This window comes from Cherax quadricarinatus, chromosome 5, assembly GCF_038502225.1.
Source record: "Cherax quadricarinatus isolate ZL_2023a chromosome 5, ASM3850222v1, whole genome shotgun sequence".
In the NCBI taxonomy this organism is placed as follows: Eukaryota; Metazoa; Arthropoda; class Malacostraca; order Decapoda; family Parastacidae; genus Cherax; species Cherax quadricarinatus.
In genome coordinates this window covers 48,191,766-48,212,509 of record NC_091296.1, presented here as the reverse complement: position 1 = coordinate 48,212,509, position 20,744 = coordinate 48,191,766, and the positions used below count along the sequence as shown (strand labels likewise).

At 38.6% G+C, this 20,744-nt stretch overlaps 1 protein-coding gene across 2 annotated transcripts in view; it reads right to left on the bottom strand.

Moving 5' to 3' along the window:
* The window catches only part of LOC128685132 (protein turtle homolog B-like), a 519,018-nt gene that overhangs the window by 24,462 nt on the left and 473,812 nt on the right, over positions 1 to 20,744 (bottom strand). For both annotated transcript variants that reach the window (XM_070101774.1, XM_070101768.1), the window contains one exon: positions 10,712 to 10,845. In XM_070101774.1, the coding sequence (XP_069957875.1) occupies positions 10,712 to 10,845 (134 nt within the window). The remainder of the gene's footprint in view (positions 1 to 10,711; positions 10,846 to 20,744) is intronic.

Sequence of the window (20,744 nt, the reverse complement as noted above, 5' to 3'; positions counted from 1 at the left end):
AGAGAGTGGTGAGAGAGTGCAAAAGGAGAGCAGATGAAAGAGTGGGAGAGGCACTGTCAAGAAATTTTAATGAAAATAAGAAAAAAATTTGGAGTTAAACAAGTTAAGAAAGCCTAGGGAAAGTATGGATTTGTAAGTTAAAAACAGAGTAGGGGAGTTAGTAGATGGGGAGAGGGAGGTATTAGGTAGATAGCGAGAATATTTTGAGGAACTTTTAAATGATGAGGCGGTAATTTCATGCACTGGCCAGGGAGGTATATCATCTTTTAGGAGTGAAGAAGAGCAGAATGTAAGTGTGGTGGAGGTACGTGAGGCATTACGTAGAATGAAAGGGGGTAAAGCAGCTGGAACTGATGGGATCATGACAGAAATGTTAAAAGCAGGGGGGGATATAGTGTTGGAGTGGTTGGTACTTTTGTTTAATAAATGCATGAAAGAGGGGAAGGTACCTAGGGATTGGCGGAGAGCATGTATAGTCCCTTTATATAAAGGGAAAGGGGACAAAAGAGATTGTAAAAATTATAGAGGAATAAGTTTGAGTATACCAGGAAAAGTATACGGTAGGGTTATAATTGAAAGAATTAGAGGTAAGACAGAATGTAGGATTGCGGATGAGCAGGGAGGCTTCAGAGTGGGTAGGGGATGTGTAGATCAAGTGTTTACATTGAAGCATATATGTGAACAGTATTTAAAGGTAGGGAAGTTTTTATTGCATTTATGGATTTAGAAAAGGCATATGATAGAGTGGATAGAGGAGCAATGTGGCAGATGTTGCAAGTATATGGAATAGGTGGTAAGTTACTAAATGCTGTAAAGAGTTTTTATGAGGATAGTGAGGCTCAGGTTAGGGTGTGTAGAAGAGAGGGAGAATACTTCCCGGTAAAAGTAGGTCTTAGACAGGGATGTGTAATGTCACTATGGTTGTTTAATATATTTAAGATGGGGTTGTAAAAGAAGTAAATGCTAGGGTGTTCGGGAGAGGGGTGGGATTAAATTATGGGGAATCAAATTCAAAATGGGAACTGATAGTTACTTTTTGCTGATGATACTGTGCTTATGGGAGATTCTAAGGAAAAATTGCAAAGGTTAGTGGATGAGTTTGAGAATGTGTGTAAAGGTAGAAAGTTGAAAGTGAACATAGAAAAGAGTAAGGTGATGAGGGTATCAAATGATTTAGATAAAGAAAAATTGGATATCAAATTGGGGAGGAGGAGTATGGAAGAAGTGAATGTTTTCAGATACTTGGGAGTTGACGTGTCGGCGGATGGGTTTATGAAGGATGAGGTTAATCATAGAATTGATGAGGGAATAAAGGTGAGTTGTGCGTTGAGGTATATGTGGAGTCAAAAAACGTTATCTATGGAGGCAAAGAAGGGAATGTATGAAAGTATAGTAGTACCAACACTCTTATATGGATGTGAAGCTTGGGTGGTAAATGCAGCAGCGAGGAGACGGTTGGAGGCAGTGGAGATGTCCTGTCTAAGGGCAATGTGTGGTGTAAATATTATGCAGAAAATTAGGAGTGTGGAAATTAGGAGAAGGTGTGGAGTTAATAAAAGCATTAGTCAGAGGGCAGAAGAGGGGTTGTTGAGGTGGTTTGGTCATTTAGAGAGAATGGATCAAGTAGAATGACATGGAAAGCATATAAATCTATAGGGGAAGGAAGGAGGGGTAGGGGTCGTCCTCGAAATGGTTGGAAAGAGGGGGTAAAGAAGGTTTTGTGGGCAAGGGACTTGAACTTCCAGCAAGCGTGCATGAGCGTGTTAGATAGGAGTGAATGGAGACGAATGATACTTGGGACCTGACGATCTGTTGGAGTGTGAGCAGGGTAATATTTAGTGAAGGGATTCATATAGTCGGACTTGAGTCCTGGAAATGGGAAGTACAATGCCTGCACTTTAAAGGAGGGGTTTGGGATATTGGCAGTTTGGAGGGATATGTTGTGTATCTTTATGTGTATATGCTTCTAAACTGTTGTATTCTGAGCACCTCTGCAAAAGCAGTGATAATGTGTGAGTGTGGTGAAAGTGTTGAATGATGATGAAAGTATTTTCTTTTTGGGGATTTTCTTTCTTTTTCGGGTCACCCTGCCTCGGTGGGAGACGGCCGACTTGTTAAAAAAAAAATTATATATATATATATATATATATATATATATATATATATATATATATATATATATATAATTATATATATATATATATATATATATATATATATATATATAATTAGCATGAACTCATTTAAAATTAAGTCCTTTCTAAAATTTTCTCTTATACGTTTAAAGATATATATTTTTAATTAATGTTAATGTAAAAAATTTTAATTTTGTTCCATAAGAATCTTAAAAAACTTACCTAACCTTATAATAACAAGAACAATTTATTTTAGCCTAACTCAACTAAATATATTTTAGATTTGTTTACAATAATTTAATACTAAACAAACACAGTGAAATATATTTTTTTCGTTAGGTTCAGAATGATTTTGGTGAAATTATTGCATACACAAATTTTCGCTTGTCCTATATGGCAAGATGAGCGTTGCTATTTAAGCCAAGATCGCAAGTTCTGCCTATTCGGCACGACACACACACACACACACACTATATATATATATATATATATATATATATATATATATATATATATATATATATATATATATATATATATATATATATATATATATATATATATGTCGTGCCGAATAGGCAGAATTTGCGATCTTGGCTTAAATAGCAACGTTCATATTGCCATATAGGACAAGTGAAAATTTGTGTATGCAATAATTTCGCCAGAATCATTCTGAACCTAACGAAAAAAAATATATTTCACTGTGTTTGTTTAGTATTAAATTACTTTAAACAAATCTAAAATATATTTAGTTGGGTTAGGCTAAAATAAATTGCTGTTGTTATAATAAGGTTAGGTAAGTTTTCTAAGTTCCTTTTGGTGCAAAATTATAAATTTTTACATTAACATTAATGAAAAAATATATCTTTAAACGTATAAGAGAAAATTTTAGAAAGGACTTAATTTTAAATGAGTTCTTGCTAATTGACCAGTTTTACATATTCGGCACGACATATATATTCAATAAGATCACAGTAAGCAGGTAATTTTAAATTATGCAAAACAACCACTCTGAAAGAGTAGTGAAATTCCAAGCGCTTTCGTGACTGCTCACATTGTCAAGCAACTATGAAAGTAATACATCAAAGGAAGGCAATAAAAGGGCTTAGACCGCACCTCACAGTCAACTCCCATAACAAAGAAACACCTAACGCGAGACAATACCGGACTCATAAGAAAAGAGGAACACTGCAGTAGGTCCGCAGGTCCAACTAGACAGGTCCTCACGACAACCCACCAACAAATCATTCTATCCAAGAAATAAGGTTTATTGTTTGTCCAATGTGTTATTAAACTCTAACCAAATTTCATTAATTATAAATGAATCTAATATAAATGAATATTTCCCTAAGTTTGTATAAATTAGATTCATTTATAATTAATAAAATTTGGTTAGAGTTTAATAATACATTGGACATATAATAAACCTTATTTCTTGTGTAGAATGATTTGTTGGTGGGTTGTCGTGAGGACCTGTCTAGTTAGACCAGCGGACCTACTGCGGTGTTCCTCTTTTCTTATGAGTCCGGTATTGTCTCGCGTCAGGTGTTTCTTTGTTGTGGGAGTTGACTGTGAGGTGCGGTCTAAGCCCTTTAATTGCCTTCCTTTGATGAATTACTTTCATAGTTCCTTGACAATGTGAGTAGTCACGATAGCGCTTGGAATTTCACTACTCTTTCACAGTGGTTGTTTTACACACACACACATATATATATATATATATATATATATATATATATATATATATATATATATATATATATATATATATATATATATATATATATATATTGCTCTCTGGCTTTTGAAAAAGCTTTCATACACAACTATTTTCTTCAGAAATATATACATAAAACAACTGTTTCCTGATTTTTTTATTTTTTGCATAATTTTTCTACGAATAGATTTAACTGGATTAAGAGTCTTTGCTTTATTTAGTCTTTCCAATGTGTTGGCTCCATTCACAGGTAATACGTATTAATTTTTTTTATGAATTCCTTTAATAATCCTAGTATATTCTAGAGATATTATTTAATAAAAACGAGTTAGTTTAATTTTTTTTTAATCTTCTGATGGATGAAGAAGTAACCGAAACGTCAGTTAATTAACTGGAAATAGAGTGAAAATGGTATTCATGGCAGTAATGGCTCAAAGTGTTTTACCAATTTCGCCCCCCCAAAGAAAAAAAAATAATTTAAATAATATGGTAAAAGGTACGAAATGCAGTTCCACTGGTAGATGGAGTGGGCATCATGGCCCAGTCAAATAGCCAACATAATACACTGACATCATGCCTTTCGACTTTCTATAGGAGTTAATGAAGGATTATGTTTTCCAGGTACCGGGAGCTTACATGAAAGCGCTGCCGGCAAGAATAAATAATGGCAATGGAAGTCACACCGGATATATTGGCCAATACGTGGAACGAACTGGATTATCGAATTAAATGTGTTTCTGTTAAACATCTGTTAAGCTGTACAGTTTTTCTTAATTATTTTTTGTTATGCAATAAAGTACCATTGTTCACAGATTTATAATCTTTGCTAAAACTAACTCAATTTAATCAAGTTTACTTAAAACCAAATAAATATAAACATCTCGTGACGTTCAGAATGATATTTGCGATGCTGTTGCACCTATGAATTTACTCATCTCAAGTCTGATATAACGGTCGTTGTTTTATAAACCAGACACACACACACACACACACACACACACACACACACACACACACACACACACACACACACACACACACACACAATAAACTATTGGTTGTGGGTGATTTCAATCACAAAGAAATCAACTGAGAAAGCCTTGAGCCACATAGGGGCACAGAAACATGGAGGGGCTAAGTTGGTAGAGGTGGTACTGGAAAACCTAATGCATCAACACGTTAGGAACACTACCAGAGAGAGGGGAGATTATGAACCAGCAAGACTGGATCTAGTATTCACCTTGAGTAGTGCAGATATTGAGGACATCACATATGAACACTAGCTCCTGGGGGCTAGTGATCACTTCTTTCAAAGCTTCGAATACATAGAGTTAAAAGTGGGAAAGGAGGCAGGAAGGTCAGGGAGAATGAAGCCAAACTACAAGAAAGGTAACTACACAGCCATGAGAGATTTCCTGCACGAGGTTCAGTGGGGCAGAAAACTGGCAGGGGAAAATAGTAAATGAGATGATGGAATATGTGACAATATGCAAGGAAGCGGAGGAGAGGTTTGTACTCAAGGGAAACGAACATAATGAGAAGGCCTAGACGAAACCTTGGTTCACCCAAAGGTGAAGAGAGGTTAAACCAAGTGCGCTAGAGAATTGAAGAAATATAGTAGGCAAAGAACCCAGGAGAACAAGGAGAAAAGACAAAGAGCAAGACATGATGAACAGACTTGGAAGGAGGCCCAACGACAGTACGAAAATGACACAGCAGCGAAAGCCAAGTATGACCCGTAACTATTATTCACATCAGGAAGAAAACAGCAGTAGAAGACCATGTAATCAGGGTGAAGAAGGAAGGAAGTTTACGAGTTTACAAGGATTAACAGTGAAGACAGAAAGAACTCTGGAAAGCCAGAGAGGCAGGATACACCAACAAGTGCTGGACACGATACATACAACCGAGGAAGAGGTTGAAGAGGCTGCTAAGCGAATTAGATCTCAAAAGGCGATGAGGCCAGATAACATCTCTCCGTGGGTCCTGAGCGAGGGAGCAGAGCCGCTCTGAGTACCACTAACAACAATCTTCAACACATCCATCGAAACAGGGCGACTACTTGTTAGATTGCGTTTTCTTGGACTGTAAGAAGGTTTTTGACATAGTTCCATACAAGAGATCAGTGCAAAGGCTGGAGGAGCAAGCAGGTATAACAAGGCACTGCAGTGGATCAGAGAATACCTGACGGGGAGGCAGCAGCGAGTCATAGTAAGTGATGAGGTGTCAGAGTGGGTGCCTGTGACGAGCAAGGGTCCACAGAGCTCAGTTCTAGGACCAGTGCTGTTTCTGGCGTATGTGAACGACATGACGGAAGGAATGAACTCAGAAGTGTCCCTTTTTGTAGACGATGTGAGGTTAATGAGGAGAATTCAGTCTGAGGAGGACAAGGAATCTGGACAGGCTGCAGGACTGGTCCAAGAACTGGCTCCTGGAGTTTAGCCCCACCAAATGCAAAGTCATGCAGATCGGAGAACTGCAAAGAAGACTGCAGACAGAATACAGTCCAGGGCGCCAAAAACCACAAACCTCACTCAAGGAAAAGGATCTTGGGGGTGTGTATAATACTGAACGCATCTCCTGAGACGCATGTCAACAAAATAACTGCTGCAGCATATGGGTGACTAGCAAACCGGCATCTCGGTAAGGAGTCGTTCCGGACCTTGTACACAGTGGACGTCAGACTCATATTGTAGTATGCAGCCCCAGCTAGGAACCCCCACCTGGCCAAGCACGTCAGGAAATTAGAGAGAGTACCAAGGCATGCAACGAGACTAGTCCCGCAGCTAAGGGGCATGTCCAACGAAATCGACAATGTGAACAGAAAAGGGACAAAACAACAAGGGGTCACTATTAGAAATTGAAGACTCAGATGAGTAACAGGGATGTAGGAAGCATTTCTTTAGTCATACATTTGTCAGAAAGTGGAATAGTCCGGAAAGTGACGTAGTAGAGACAGGTACCATACATTGCTTTAAGAAGGGGCATGATTTGTTCATGGAGCAGAGAAAGAGTGGACCTAGTGGCGACCAGTGAAGAGGCGGGGGCAGGAGCTATGAATCGACCCCTGCAATCACAACTAGATGAGTACAATTAGGTGAGTATATACACACACACACACAAGCTGCGACTCTACCCCTGCAACCACACATATAGGTGAGTACACACATGCACACACACATATACACAAGCGTTTAAATATGCATTAGATGGTACTTGCGCAGGAAATGAATATGCAAATGTGGTTACATTAAGCCGTACAATATACTTAGGCTCACGGGAACACGGGTTTATATGGTCTATAAACAGGCATAGAGATACGAAGGTGCTTGTGAGGTGATTTATGAAGTGTTTATGTGCGAGGGTGTGTAGGGAGCTTTGAGGGCGTGTAAGGATGTATTTTTTGGGTGTGACTGTGCGCATGTTGGTGTTAACGCTAGAGTGTCTTGGTGTGGGAACGATGATGCTAGAGCACAGGTTTCTTAACCAAGGGTATCCATAACCCTTGGTTATGAAGGTATAGAACTCGATCTCTGAACATTTAAAAAAATAGTTTAATGAGAATGAACTATCACCTCTTCTGTTCGTAGCTATTCATGCTTAACAATTCGCAAGCAATCGAAATTAACGACAAACATTTTCTCTCAGTCTTCAGCAGAATTCGAACCTGCAAAGTCAACATCAGATTACACAGTACATTATCCACACAGCCAGCCTAGGGTCTAGCTGTGTGGATAAAATACTCTGTACTCTGATGCCGAGTTTGCAGGTTCAAATCCTGCTGTGGGCTGAGATGTTTGTTCTTCATATGAAATGTAACACCAAACTACTGACATCCATTGAAGTCATGCTGGCAAATAAAAGGACTGGTGATAATGGTGATGATGATTTCGACTGATGAAGGGGGTATGGGAACATATTGGGCAATCCATTTGGGGTCTGTAGTCGTAAAAAAGGTGAAGTACCCTTGTGCTAGGGTGTTCGTGAATGTGGGATTGTGGTGTATTTTTGAATAGGGTAAGTGAAGGGTAAGCGTGTGATTCGGTGTAAATGTGTGTTGGTTTGTGTGTGCTGGGGAAGGGGGTTATGCGTAAGTGTGAGAGTGAGGGTGTGTGTGTGAGAGTGGGAATGTGAGGTGTGGTTGTGAGATATATGGTCACGTCAGCTGTTGTAGTGATGGGAGGTGAACACGAGGGAGTGGTTCGTATAGTGGAACTCTGGGAGGGGGTGCCAGGAAGATGTGATCGGGGAAGGTGGGTGCAAGTAGGAGGTAGTTCAGGGGTGATGGAAGAATAAGCTTGGATGGGAGTGCGGGAACGGGGTGTAAAGTGTTGAGACTTGGGGTGCCGAGCAGAGACCTGAGGAAAGAGGCATGAGTCAGGATTAGGCTTTGGGTGGTTATGCAGGGAGACGGGACGCGGAGGGAGGGGAAATGTTAATGAGCCAGGGGTGTACCAGGGAAAGGGCAGAAGGAACGACCATGTGTTAGGGTGTAAACCAGGGAGCCAGACATGACAACATAGACGGAGAAGGTTAATGAAAGCAGGTAAGAGGAAAAGGAAGAAGTGTGGAACGAGAAAGGAGATCACAGGAGGGGATAGAAAAATAAAAGAGGGATAATGAGGTTTACTTGAGGGAGAAGAACATAAGGGAAGGTTTGTTATGGCGGAGGATATGGTGGGCGGAGGAAGCAAATGGGGGGAAGAGAGAGAGAGAGAGAGAGAGAGAGAGAGAGAGAGAGAGAGAGAGCGTCAGATTGCCTACAGTCAGAGGAGAGTGAGGAAAAAGAGGAAGAGGACGAGAAGGAATTAAATGACGAAAAGGAAGAAGAGGAGTTAAAGGAGCAGAAGAAAGTGGAGGAGTGAGATGAGGAGAAAGTTGTGTTAGAGGAGGAAAAGTTAGAGAAGGAGAAGGAGGCTGTCGAAAAATCGGGTGCCAAAAAAATAAGGAAAAAAGGGTGGCGGTAAGGGGAGGAAATGAGGCAGAAAGGGGAAGAAAGACTGGAGAGGGTAAAAAAAATGCAGACAGAATATGTGTAGGCGCTTGCTGGGTGCGACAACCGAGGCAAAGGATGTCTATCTTCCTACCTAACTTCCAACCTATCTACTTACCTATCTACCTAAGTGTAAACAATAACGAAGAGGGGAATAAAGGGAAGGGAAATAAGAGAGAAAGACTAAGATAAAGGAGGTGGTCGCAAAGGAAATAAATATATAAGCACAAAAATGAATCGAACACAACATAATGAGCTCAAATTGACAGCATTACCCAATTCATGAAACTGGCAAAATATTTATAATAGCTACCCACACAGCCCAAAACTAATACAAAAACCCTTAATAAGATAAACAACCATTTAGGGATTGAAGCTGGTCAGAAGATCAGCTTCAAACACTGTTATTAAGCACATTAGGAAACAATTTGCTAAATAAACATGGAAATTTAGACTTCTGAAAGTGTGAGAGAGTGTTAAAAATTTCACATTGAACAAAAAGGAAATTCTTCAGTAACTGATATGATTCCAGCGATTCAATGTTTTTTAACTATATCTGTCAAATATCAAATACGAACTAACTCGAGGAAAACTTTCGGGTTTTCATCCGTATTATTTAAAACATCGCCAATAACTTTTTGAAGCAACTCAAAGAACAAGGCACAATACCGTGACTGGAACGTCTCTCCTGTGTGCGATTTTTGTGTGTATTGTGTTATTGAATACAAAGTGAACTTTGGGTTCAGACACAAGAGTGTTGAAAATCTGAAACTGATCAGATGGAGTCATATTCCAGTTTGGCAGAGATTCAGAGGATATATTACGTCAAAAATTACCTGCATGCAGAACTAACAGGTATTATCCTGCTCCTTGGATGCATCAGTCATAAAATACTGATGACATTCAGGAGTAAACTTAAATTTATTTAACGTGATTTATGGGGAATGAAAATTTCAAACAGTTTTACACATAAAATGATCAGATTTGCTTCTACACATCTGAATTTCACTCTCCACCCTCGCCCTACTTCTTGCCATTTTTTGTGAACGATTGAAGCTCTGCCATTGAGGATTTTGAAAGTTATCTGAGCCATTCCAGGATGCCGGGAAAGGGCTCAGTAACTTTGGCTATAAGGTGAGTGAACATGCCAATTGCTTCTTAGAATCTGATCCTCGTTACTGTACATAGGTTTACAATTTTTTTAAGCCGATTGGATGAGGCATTCTCGAGTTATGAGCAAAATAAAATTGAAAAGTAGTAGGATGAAAAAAAAATGTACAAAACAAAAAAAAAAACAGGTAACCTCTTCAACGAAGCAGCAAAATAAAACAAACCTCATACTATTTATGAACCTCATAGTTATCCTACGGATGGTAGCTTAAGAGCAAATGGATACACTAAAAGCCGAGGAACCAGACACTTACTGGGCTAACAGGAGTAACTCTGGATTTATTTCTTTAGTTGACTTATCTATCGCAAGAAGATTTTGGAAATTGGTTTTAATATGTTTGGTATTTTAATTTCATTAATAAGATATCTTGCCATATTAAACAGGTTATTATACTGTCTACCTCTGTATTCTCCAATAAGCGGACAGTTAATACAGTGTTCAAGATAGTGTCCATTTCGGGGATACCTAATAAAAATATATAATTGAGACGAAGGCAAAATTAAAAGTTAACGAAAAAAAAAAGGACAAGCGAAGAAACAGGTAAGATGGAAGAAGACAAGACAGACGACGATGAAAAAGTGGAACAAGAAGCAAAAAGTAGAGGAAAAGTTTGAAAATGAATAGTAGTTAGTAAACAATTGGAAGTGCAAGTATAATAAAGGAAGGGAAGGACAGGAATACCTTGAGAAACTTACTTGTTGGAGCGCACCCGGGTGAGCAGTATACCAGCCACCAGCAGCAACACAAAGCCACCGACTAGTCCCAGGAACACACCCACCAGGGGAGACACGGGCGGCGCTGACACGTCTCCCATCCTCTTCTCCGCTACCTGGGGATGCACCACACACAACACACCACATTAATATAGATGCTTTAAGCCCGTATGCGCAGGCTTGGATTATACATTGGGAAAAGTGCCTGGGCCCCCGAAATAGTTTTAAGTATTACAATTATTATTATAATTAACTTTAGCGCTAAACCCGTAAGGGTCATACGGGGCTATTAGGTATTAAAAGAAACTGATTCAGATATGAGAAATAAAAACTTCTAACTTCAAAAAGAAAGAACTTCATGCAGTGTCCTTATTAGGTCCCAAGATAGATTATCTATTCTGAGGTTCACGGCATTCGACGAAAAGACCGGAAATTATTAACCTCGGAGAGTTAGTAACACAGCAAAATCTGAGAAAGACAATGAATGTGGCTTATTCACACTGGGGTCGTTTGGTCTTCATTCTCGGAATGCGACCCACAACAACTGAGTAACAGCCAGGTAATTATTTTCGTCAAGACGAATAGGACCGTAGGTGTCAGGAGAGACATACAATGTCTCGTCCCGGGTAAGAATTGAACATGATTCGTTCGGTTTTAAGTCGAAAATGCAATGATTGATCTACGAGTCATGTGTGAAGGCTCTATCCTGCCTCCACTAAGTACGAGACAGACTCCCAGCTTCTTGTGATTCTGGTCTGGGACCGGTCATCGGGGACGGTGACCTCATGAAGCGACTCCGGGTAAACCAACCATGTGAATTTCCAGGGGCCATAAGATGAGAGTATAACATTTTTGGATAGCGAAAACACGTAGATTAGTAGACTTTACATAAAAAACTACATCAATTTGAAAAAACTATCAAATCCGAAATGATTTATTCACGTTATATGTTGCGTGGTATTCCTACGTATTGCCGCAGTTGTATATGCTATATAGGAAGAAAAATCATTATGAGATTGCATTTACTTAAGCAAGTGAATGCTAGTAAAGGACACTCCTTGAATCAACCCTGATTACTTACCATTACTAAGATGATTAATTAACCTCTAGGAAATTAGCATTTCCACATGAATATAATATTAAAAATAAAAATAGTCAAATAATATATAATGATAATCAAAAATAATAATGTAAATATAATCCGAAAGTATTGCAAAAATAAAATTTAGAGAATGAAATTAAGAAAATTATACAAGAAGTTTTTTGACAAATTGAGCAAATTTCAGAGAAATGTGCCTTCATTCTGTTTATGACTTGGGAACTAGAGGTACCCATCCCGTCCAGAGATTATATCAGATAACCTTCCCTTTACCTGACACTAAGTGATCTCATCGAGTTTGGTAAGTCAGACACATGTCCAATAGTTGACTGTCTTTACTGCTGAAATATTTCGCCTACACAGTAGGATTCTTCAGTCAAATAAAAGAATAAATATGGAGACTGGAGAAACTGAAAGAGGCTGCCGAGTACCGGACACGTATCAACGATAAAGACTAACTGTTGCACGTGTCTTACTAGTCTTCTAGTAAATGCATTACATTTTCATAACTATAGCTAATGGGTTCACGTATATATATATATATATATATATATATATAGATATATATATATATATATATATATATATATATATATATATATATATATATATATATATTGAGGTACATATTACATATTATACAATGAGAGTAGCAGTACTTACACTAAGATTTGCCTCAGTAAAAAAGACACTTTTAGATACTAATACATTTGTATGCATACATTTAGATATGTTTATATATACTGAAGGTTATACCACTGTCTATAAACAAGAACTTTCCTTTAACTCCTATTCTAGGGATTCAAGTATCCATGACTGATGGTGTAGATGACACTCGACCTGGATCACCTCTGTGTAACTTCACAGGTTTCAACCAGCCAGGGAAACAATGAACCCATTAGCTATATATATATACAATATATATTATATATATATACAATATATATTATATATATATACAATATATATATGGCATGCAAGACACAATGAGGTCAACGACATCATTAAGAGAACCCTTGCTACAGCTGGATGCCCTGCCGAGAGGGAGCCACGATCACTTGCAGCAAACAATACCCACAACCCAGCAAACCGCCCCGACGGGATCACCATCTATCCTTGGAAGAATGGCAAGCTCTTAGCATGGGACTATACCTGTGTCCACACTGGCTGACACCTATATCCATCACAGTGTGGGGCGACAGGGAGGAGCTGCTGACCACAGGGAGGAGTACAAGATCAGCAAGTACAGGGACATTAGCCAACAGTATCAATTTGTCCCAGTGGGATCAGAGACCTTGGGATCATGGGGAAAAAATGCCACACGTTTCCTTAAAGAATTGGGTTCCAGACTCATCGACACCACCAGGGACCCAAGGGCAGCCACTTTCATGTTCCAGCGCCTCAGCGTCGCCATCCAGAGGGGAAATGCTTGCTGCATACTTGGCTCACGTCCAGCCTCGGAGGAGCTGGAGGAAATTCATCATCTTTGATACATTGTGCCATTGTATTCATGTTTATGTTTTTTTTCTGTAAATGTATTTTGTTTATTTAATATATATATATATATATATGATGGGAAGTACAGTGCCTGCACTCTGAAGGAGGGGTGTTAATGTTGCAGTTTAAAAACTGTAGTGTAAAGCACCCTTCTGGCAAGACAGTGATGGAGTGAATGATGGTGAAAGTTTTTCTTTTTCGGGCCACCCTGCCTTGGTGGGAATCGGCCTGTGTGATAATAAAAAAAAAATAAAAAAAAAAAAATATATATATATATATATATATATATATATATATATATATATATATATATATATATATATATATATATATATATATATATATATTATGCAAAACAACCACTCTGAAAGAATAGAGAAATTCCAAGCGCTTTCGTGACTACTCACATTATCAAGGATAATGTGAGTAGTCACGAAAGCGCTTGGAATTTCTCTATTCTTTCAGAGTGGTTGTTTTGCATATTTTGAAATCACCTGTTTACTGTGATCTTATTGCATATATATATATATATATATATATATATATATATATATATATATATATATATATATATATATATATATATATATATATATATATGTCGTGCCGAATATGTAAAACTGATCAATTAGCAATAACTCAATTAAAAATAACTCCTATCTAAAATTTTCTCCAATACATTTAAAGATATATTTTTTTCATTAATGTTAATGTAAAAATTTTTAGTTTTGCATCAAAAGAATCTTAGAAAACTTACCTAACCTTATTATAACAAGAACAATTTATTTTAGCCTAACCTAGCTAAATATATTTTAGATTTGTTTACAGTAATTTAATACTAAACAAACACAGTGAAATATATTTTTTTGTTAGGTTCAGAATGATTTTGGCGAAATTATTGCATACACAAATTTTCACTTGTCCTATATGGCAAGATGAGCGTTGCTATTTAAGCCAAGATCGCAAGTTCTGCCTATTCGGCACGACATATATATATATATATATATATATATATATATATATATATATATATATATATATATATATATATATATATATATATATAGTGCAGAGAATTCGAATTGTGGAAATTAGAAGAAGGTGTGGAGTTAATAAAAGTATTAGTCAGAGGGCTGAAGAGGGGTTGTTGAGGTGGTTTGGTCATTTAGAGAGAATGGATCAAAGTAGAATGACATGGAGAGCGTATAAATTTGTAGGGGAAGGTAGGCGGGGAAGGGGTCATCCTCAAAAAGGTTGGAGGGCAGGGGTAAAGGAGAATTTGTTGACGAGGGGCTTGGACTTCCAGCAAGCGTGCATGACCGTGTTAGATAAGAGTGAATGGAAACGAATGGTATTTGAGGCCTGACGATCTGTTGGAGTGTGAGCAGTATAATATTTAGTGAAGGGATTCAGGGAAACCGGTTATTTTTATATAGCCGGACTTGAGTTCTGGAAATGGGAAGTACAATGCCTGCACTTAAAATGAGGGGTTTGGGATATTGACAGTTTGGAGGGATGTGTAATAGGACGGTATATATATAATTGGGGCCCTGTTACTATTGCTTACAATGGATTATTATAATAATAATCCATTATAATCATGGGGAGCGCTGAACCCATAAGATTATACAGCGCGTGGGGAGGGGGGGTTGGAAGGTATTCAGGCATATTCAGGGAACCGGAGCATAGATCCAATTCCCTAGATCAAGAGCCCCTCACCAGCGTCCAGGAACCTCCCTTGAGGGGTGCTTACAATTTACACCAGAGGTGGACCCCATCTATATATATATATATATATATATATATATATATATATATATATATATATATATATACATATATATATATATATATATATATATATATATATATATATATATATATATATATATATATATACATAATAATAATAATTTTACGCACGAATTTAGAGAAATCGAATATTAGTTATAAATGGATGAAGAAATTTATATTTCATGTCTGTTACATAATAAAAATAGTTGTAAACGCTTAATTATAATATTAAATTTTCAGTACCAAATGCTAAATATAGAGCATTTAAAAACTGTTATGCTATAAAGGATGTTTTTGAAACAATCTCAAAAATATACTAGATATAATTTATTTTAATAACAATATTAGCCCCATAATATGTATATGGGGCTATGTTGTTGTGGTAGCTCCTCCATAACAAAACAAGTAAAATACAAAAAAGGAGACACACGAGTGCACAATTATTGTATTTAAGAAATAAAAGAAGACTCGAAGGAAAACAAAGACGACCGGATACGTCTCCAAAGGAAGAAAGGCGAAGTAGAAAAGATATATTAAACACAGATACATAAAATGTGAAAAATTTACCAGGAGGATTTCTTAGAGAAGCAGCAGTAGGAACGAGGTCATAAATTTCAGCTACATAAGAAACAATTTAAAAGGGATATTGGAAAAATATTTCTTCACAAAGTGGTAGACGGCTGGAATGAAATTAGAGAAGAAATTGTATTATCTAAAACCTATAGTAATTTAAAAAATATTTAAGATAAATTTGTAACAGAAGGAGTAACACTACGAACATAAGTTTCTTTCATGTAATTGCGAAATGGTAACTGTAAATTGGTAATATATCACACAAACACAAATGCATACACACACACATAGTACTACGAATGTCTCGGCGGAAGGTTAGACAAGGTAACTCACGAAATCGTAATGACACGATTGCAAACAAACCATAACACGGGCGAGATTTGAACCCGAGGTCAGAGAGTCTCAAAACAACAGACCATCGCGTTAGCCACTGGACCAGCTAGCCACAATAAGATTCGTCCAACTTGGTATATTTCTACACCATAGGAAGGTTAGCATAGGCACCATCGCGGGTTCAAATCCCGCCCGTGGTATGGTTTGTTTGCAATCGTGTCATTACGATTTCGTGAGTCATGTTGACGGCAGTGAGGGGACTTGAGCTAGAGTTCCTCACGGCCACCCTAGCTGGAGATTCGTCTGTAAAAACTTGCATTTGTGGTCACAGTGGTGCCTATGCTAACTTTCCTATGGTGTAGAAATATACCTAGTTGGACCAATCTTATTGTGGCTAGCTGGTCCAGTGGCGTTTTGAGACTCTTTGACCGCGGGTTCAAATCCCGCCCGTGGTATGATTTTTTTAGACAAGGTAAGACAAGGTAAGACAAGGTTACTAAAAATACAGATGCTAGGTTTTATATTTGTGTGACAACTTGGGTGTAGGCTGACAAGGGGCATCAGGCTGCCGGTGCCACGGGCAATGGGTGCTGCTGGAAGCGGATAGTTTTACTAATTAATATCAAACTGACAAAACTGAAATCACAAAACAGGGAAATAAGTGCGACTGACAGCTAGACGCAGGGATTATAGTTAAGTGATAAGGTTAACAAGTGACTGGTTAAGAGGACTGGAAAAAATACAGTGAAACACAGTCAGTGAACGACAAACAGGACTGTTTACTGTAAGGACTAAAGGATACAGGCATCTTTCCATTGAGAATTATATAATAGGCAACTGAACTTAGGTAATAATTAAATGAAAACCCTGGTAATAAATTATCTTCGTAACTAATTTTTTTTACGGGTACATAGTTTGCAGAAGAATCCACAGGTTTATCAAAAAATCCTTAAGTAAAAGTGTTATAGCAGTAAATAAAGTCATTATTGATACAATGCCGCCATTCACAGCAGCAGAGTGGAAACATAAACACGCAGGTACACAGGCACGATACACAAACACACCACATTTCCACACACCCATGAACGGCACAGATGCACAGGCGTACACCAGTGAAAATACACATGCTTGCACACACACAGAGGAGGTCACCCTTGAAAATTATTTCTGTAAATACATACTCTCACATTTCCCACACACAAATAGACACACACACACACACACACACACAGGAGCTGTGACTCGACCCTGCAACAACAAATATAACAAATACGTGAGTACAGACTCTCACACAAGTGATTACTGGAATTTAGCCCCAACAAATATAATGTGATAAAGTTTGGAGAAGGGCAACAGCACCGCAGAGGGACTACAGGCTCGGGAGGCAACGGCTGCAGACCTTACTCATGGAGAATGAGCCATGAGGACAGGTAAAAGGAGCTGAACATAATGACTAATATTAGAAGACAGAAGAAGTGGGAGAGATATGATAATGACGTTCGAAATTCTGAGAGGAATTTTTAGGGAAGGCACGAACAGATAGTTGAAAAAGCGGAAAATAGGAACAAGAGGGTACAACTGAAGTTAGGAAATATTTGATTAACTCTTGAGTAGTCAGGAAGTGAAACGTCCTGGACAACGGAGTGCGGAGTAAGGATCCATGTGTAAGTAAAAGAATGGCTCTCGAAACCTGGAGAGTTAACCCAACAGCGGCGAGTGAAAAAGGCGGCGCCAGGAGCTGAGACGCGACCCCTGCAGCCACATATGGGTGAACATATGAGTACACTAAACACACACACACAGCGTGGACAGAGACAGAATGTTCCAGAGATGGGATACAATTGGAAGTATTTCTTCAGTCACAGAATTGTCAGGAGGTGGAATAGTCTGGGAAGTGATGTAGTGGAGGCAGGATCCATAGCTTTACGAAGAGGTGTAATAAAGCTCATGGAGCAGGAAGAGTGCCTTAGTAGCGACCAGCCAAGAGGCGGGGGCAGGAGCTGTGGCTCGACCCCTGCAACAACAACTCGGTGAGTACAACTAGGTGATTGCATACACATAGAGAGAGCAGAGGAACTGTGTGTGCCGCTAGCAACAATCTTCAATAAATCTATCGAAACTGGACAATTGCCTGAGGGCTCAGGGTGCAAAACACCAAATGTAATTCCAATTTTTAAGAAATTAGACAAACAGGCAGCCTTAAACTACAGTCCAGTGTCACCGATATGTATAGTAATTAAAGTCGTGGAAAAGATTATCAGAAGAATGGTGGAGGACATTGAAAGGGTTCGGCTCATACATGACAATCAGCAGGGTTTCGGAGATGGAAATCCTGTGTCACAAATCTACTTGACGGAGTACAGGTCAGGAGCTGTAAACTTCACTTAAAGAAAAGGATCTTGGGGTAAAGTTTATACCTAGCATGCCCCCTGAGGCGCCCATCAATTAAGTAATTGCTGCAGCATATGGGTGCTTGGCAATCCTGAGAAAAGCATTTCGTCATCTAAGTAAGGAGTCCTTCACGACACTGTACACCGCGTATGTCAGGTTCATACTGGAGTATGCAGCACCAGTCTGGAGCCCACACCTAGTCAAACACGTCAAGAAATTGGAAAAAGTGCAAAAGTTTGCAATATGACTAGTCCCGGAATGAGGAGAGGTTAAGGGAACTCAACCTGATGACATTATGTATAGGAGGGACATGATAACGAAGTATAAAATACTGAGAGGAATTGACAAGATGGACAGGGCTAGAATGTTTCAAAGATGGGACACAGAAACAACGGGCCACAACTGGAAGTTGAAAACACAGATGAATCATAGGGATGTTAGAAAGTAATTCTTTAGCCTTAGAGTTGTCAGGAAGTGGACTAATCTGGACAGTGAAGCAGTGAAGGCAAGTTCCATACATAGCTTTAAGAAGAGGTATGATAAGGCTCTAGGATCGAAGAGACATTGACCTAGTATCGACCAGGGAAGAGGCGGGGCTAGGAGCTATGTCTCGACCCCTGAAATCACATAGGTGATTACACACATCTACGATGAGAGGTTGGGAGAAGTGAAGAGGCGGGGCCAGGAACTATGAATTGACCCCTGAAACCACACACACACACACACACACAATCAGACAAACAGAGAAGGTAGACAGATAAACAGAGAGCGAGACAGCAGGGAGGGAAGAGAGAAAAAAAAAGTTTCATGTGAAATTTAGGAAAGTAATGGGAGGCGTAAAAAACACAGACAGGATGGTAGGAAATACAAGGAATATCCACTGAAAGGTGAAAGTGCAGTAAAGGAAAAAAGGGGAGAAAGTGGAAACAATTAATCATCCTTGAAGCTAGATCATGAATTTGGAAGTGGGAAAGTTTCAAAAGCTTACACGATTAAAATGAAGAGCAGAATCACAATATGACTGACCATACAACAAAGTTGGTGAATAGTAAAAAAAAAATGTCAAATTTAGAAGAGATGGTCAATGTTTGTGGGAAATGTTGTAGAAGCACATGACTAGGGAGAACGAGAGGAGCAAAAGGGACTTCCGATGACGAAAAGTAACAATCAAAATAGCATTGCGGAGAGAAGTCGGTATTAACCCACAAATTAAATTAAAATGACAAATGTTACAGAACGGACATTAAAGTCGAATAAAGGTTTATCTCCATTGTAAGAGTTAGTAGTGACTTCTTAACGACCAGGTTCACACAGAACATGACCGGACTAAATGAAGAAAATCGCCAATAGTTTGGAAAAAATAGGAATGTGAGTCTCGCTTAGTTTTATGAAGTCTACATAAAATTGTTATCATTCTGAAACATTGTGTAATACAAGAACTCTGTTACGTGTGTTTTCCATTCTTGTAGACCGTAGACGACAAGATTCAAGAGACAGCAAGAGTAATGGTGGTGGATAACTGCAGAACTAGGGGAAATGGGCAAAGGCAGAAGAGATGTACAAAAACGAAATCGTAGAAAGTAAAAAGGAGGAAACAGGGCAAATAATATTGTCTGTGAAGATGGACATCTATTGTAGGAACAAACACTGGTTATTCAAGTGTGTTATTGCAACAAGATCTTCACAAGATAGGATCTTACGGCAATATGCAGCTCTGAAGGAAACATAGAAATATAACCATATTTACCTAGATAAAGAAACAATATAGACACAAAGGAAAGAACTGATAGAATGCCTAAAAAATTATAAGAAGACAGAGAAACCGGGAGACAGACCATTTACCATCGGACGATGTTCAAAGAGGACACGATGGAAAATGTATTCACTAACACCCCTACCATCACCCCCCCCCCCCCTGCAAAATCAACAACATTAGAGAAACTGCACCGCTCTCTCTCCCATCATCCCTTTTCTATTATCCCCCGCCGACCATTCCTTAAGCATCCAGCATCCTTCTATAAAACCGTCCACATCAAACACTTCTCCTCCAAGTCCAAGATACCCACAGACAAACGTACACAAACAAATTCCCTCCATCCTCCCCATCCCGACCTCATTATCGCTGAAATGATTCCTACATGCAATTACTGCCCTAACACCTTACCTTCCCCTTAAATGAAACTCTCTCATAACTGCAAGAACCATGACTGCAGTTCCCCTGAACCCTGCTTACCTCAGCTTGAACACTATCTACATCTATGAACAAACTTATCTCCAATCCTGTCCCAACTAATAATTAAAAATGCATCACCTTTTTTTTTTTATCTT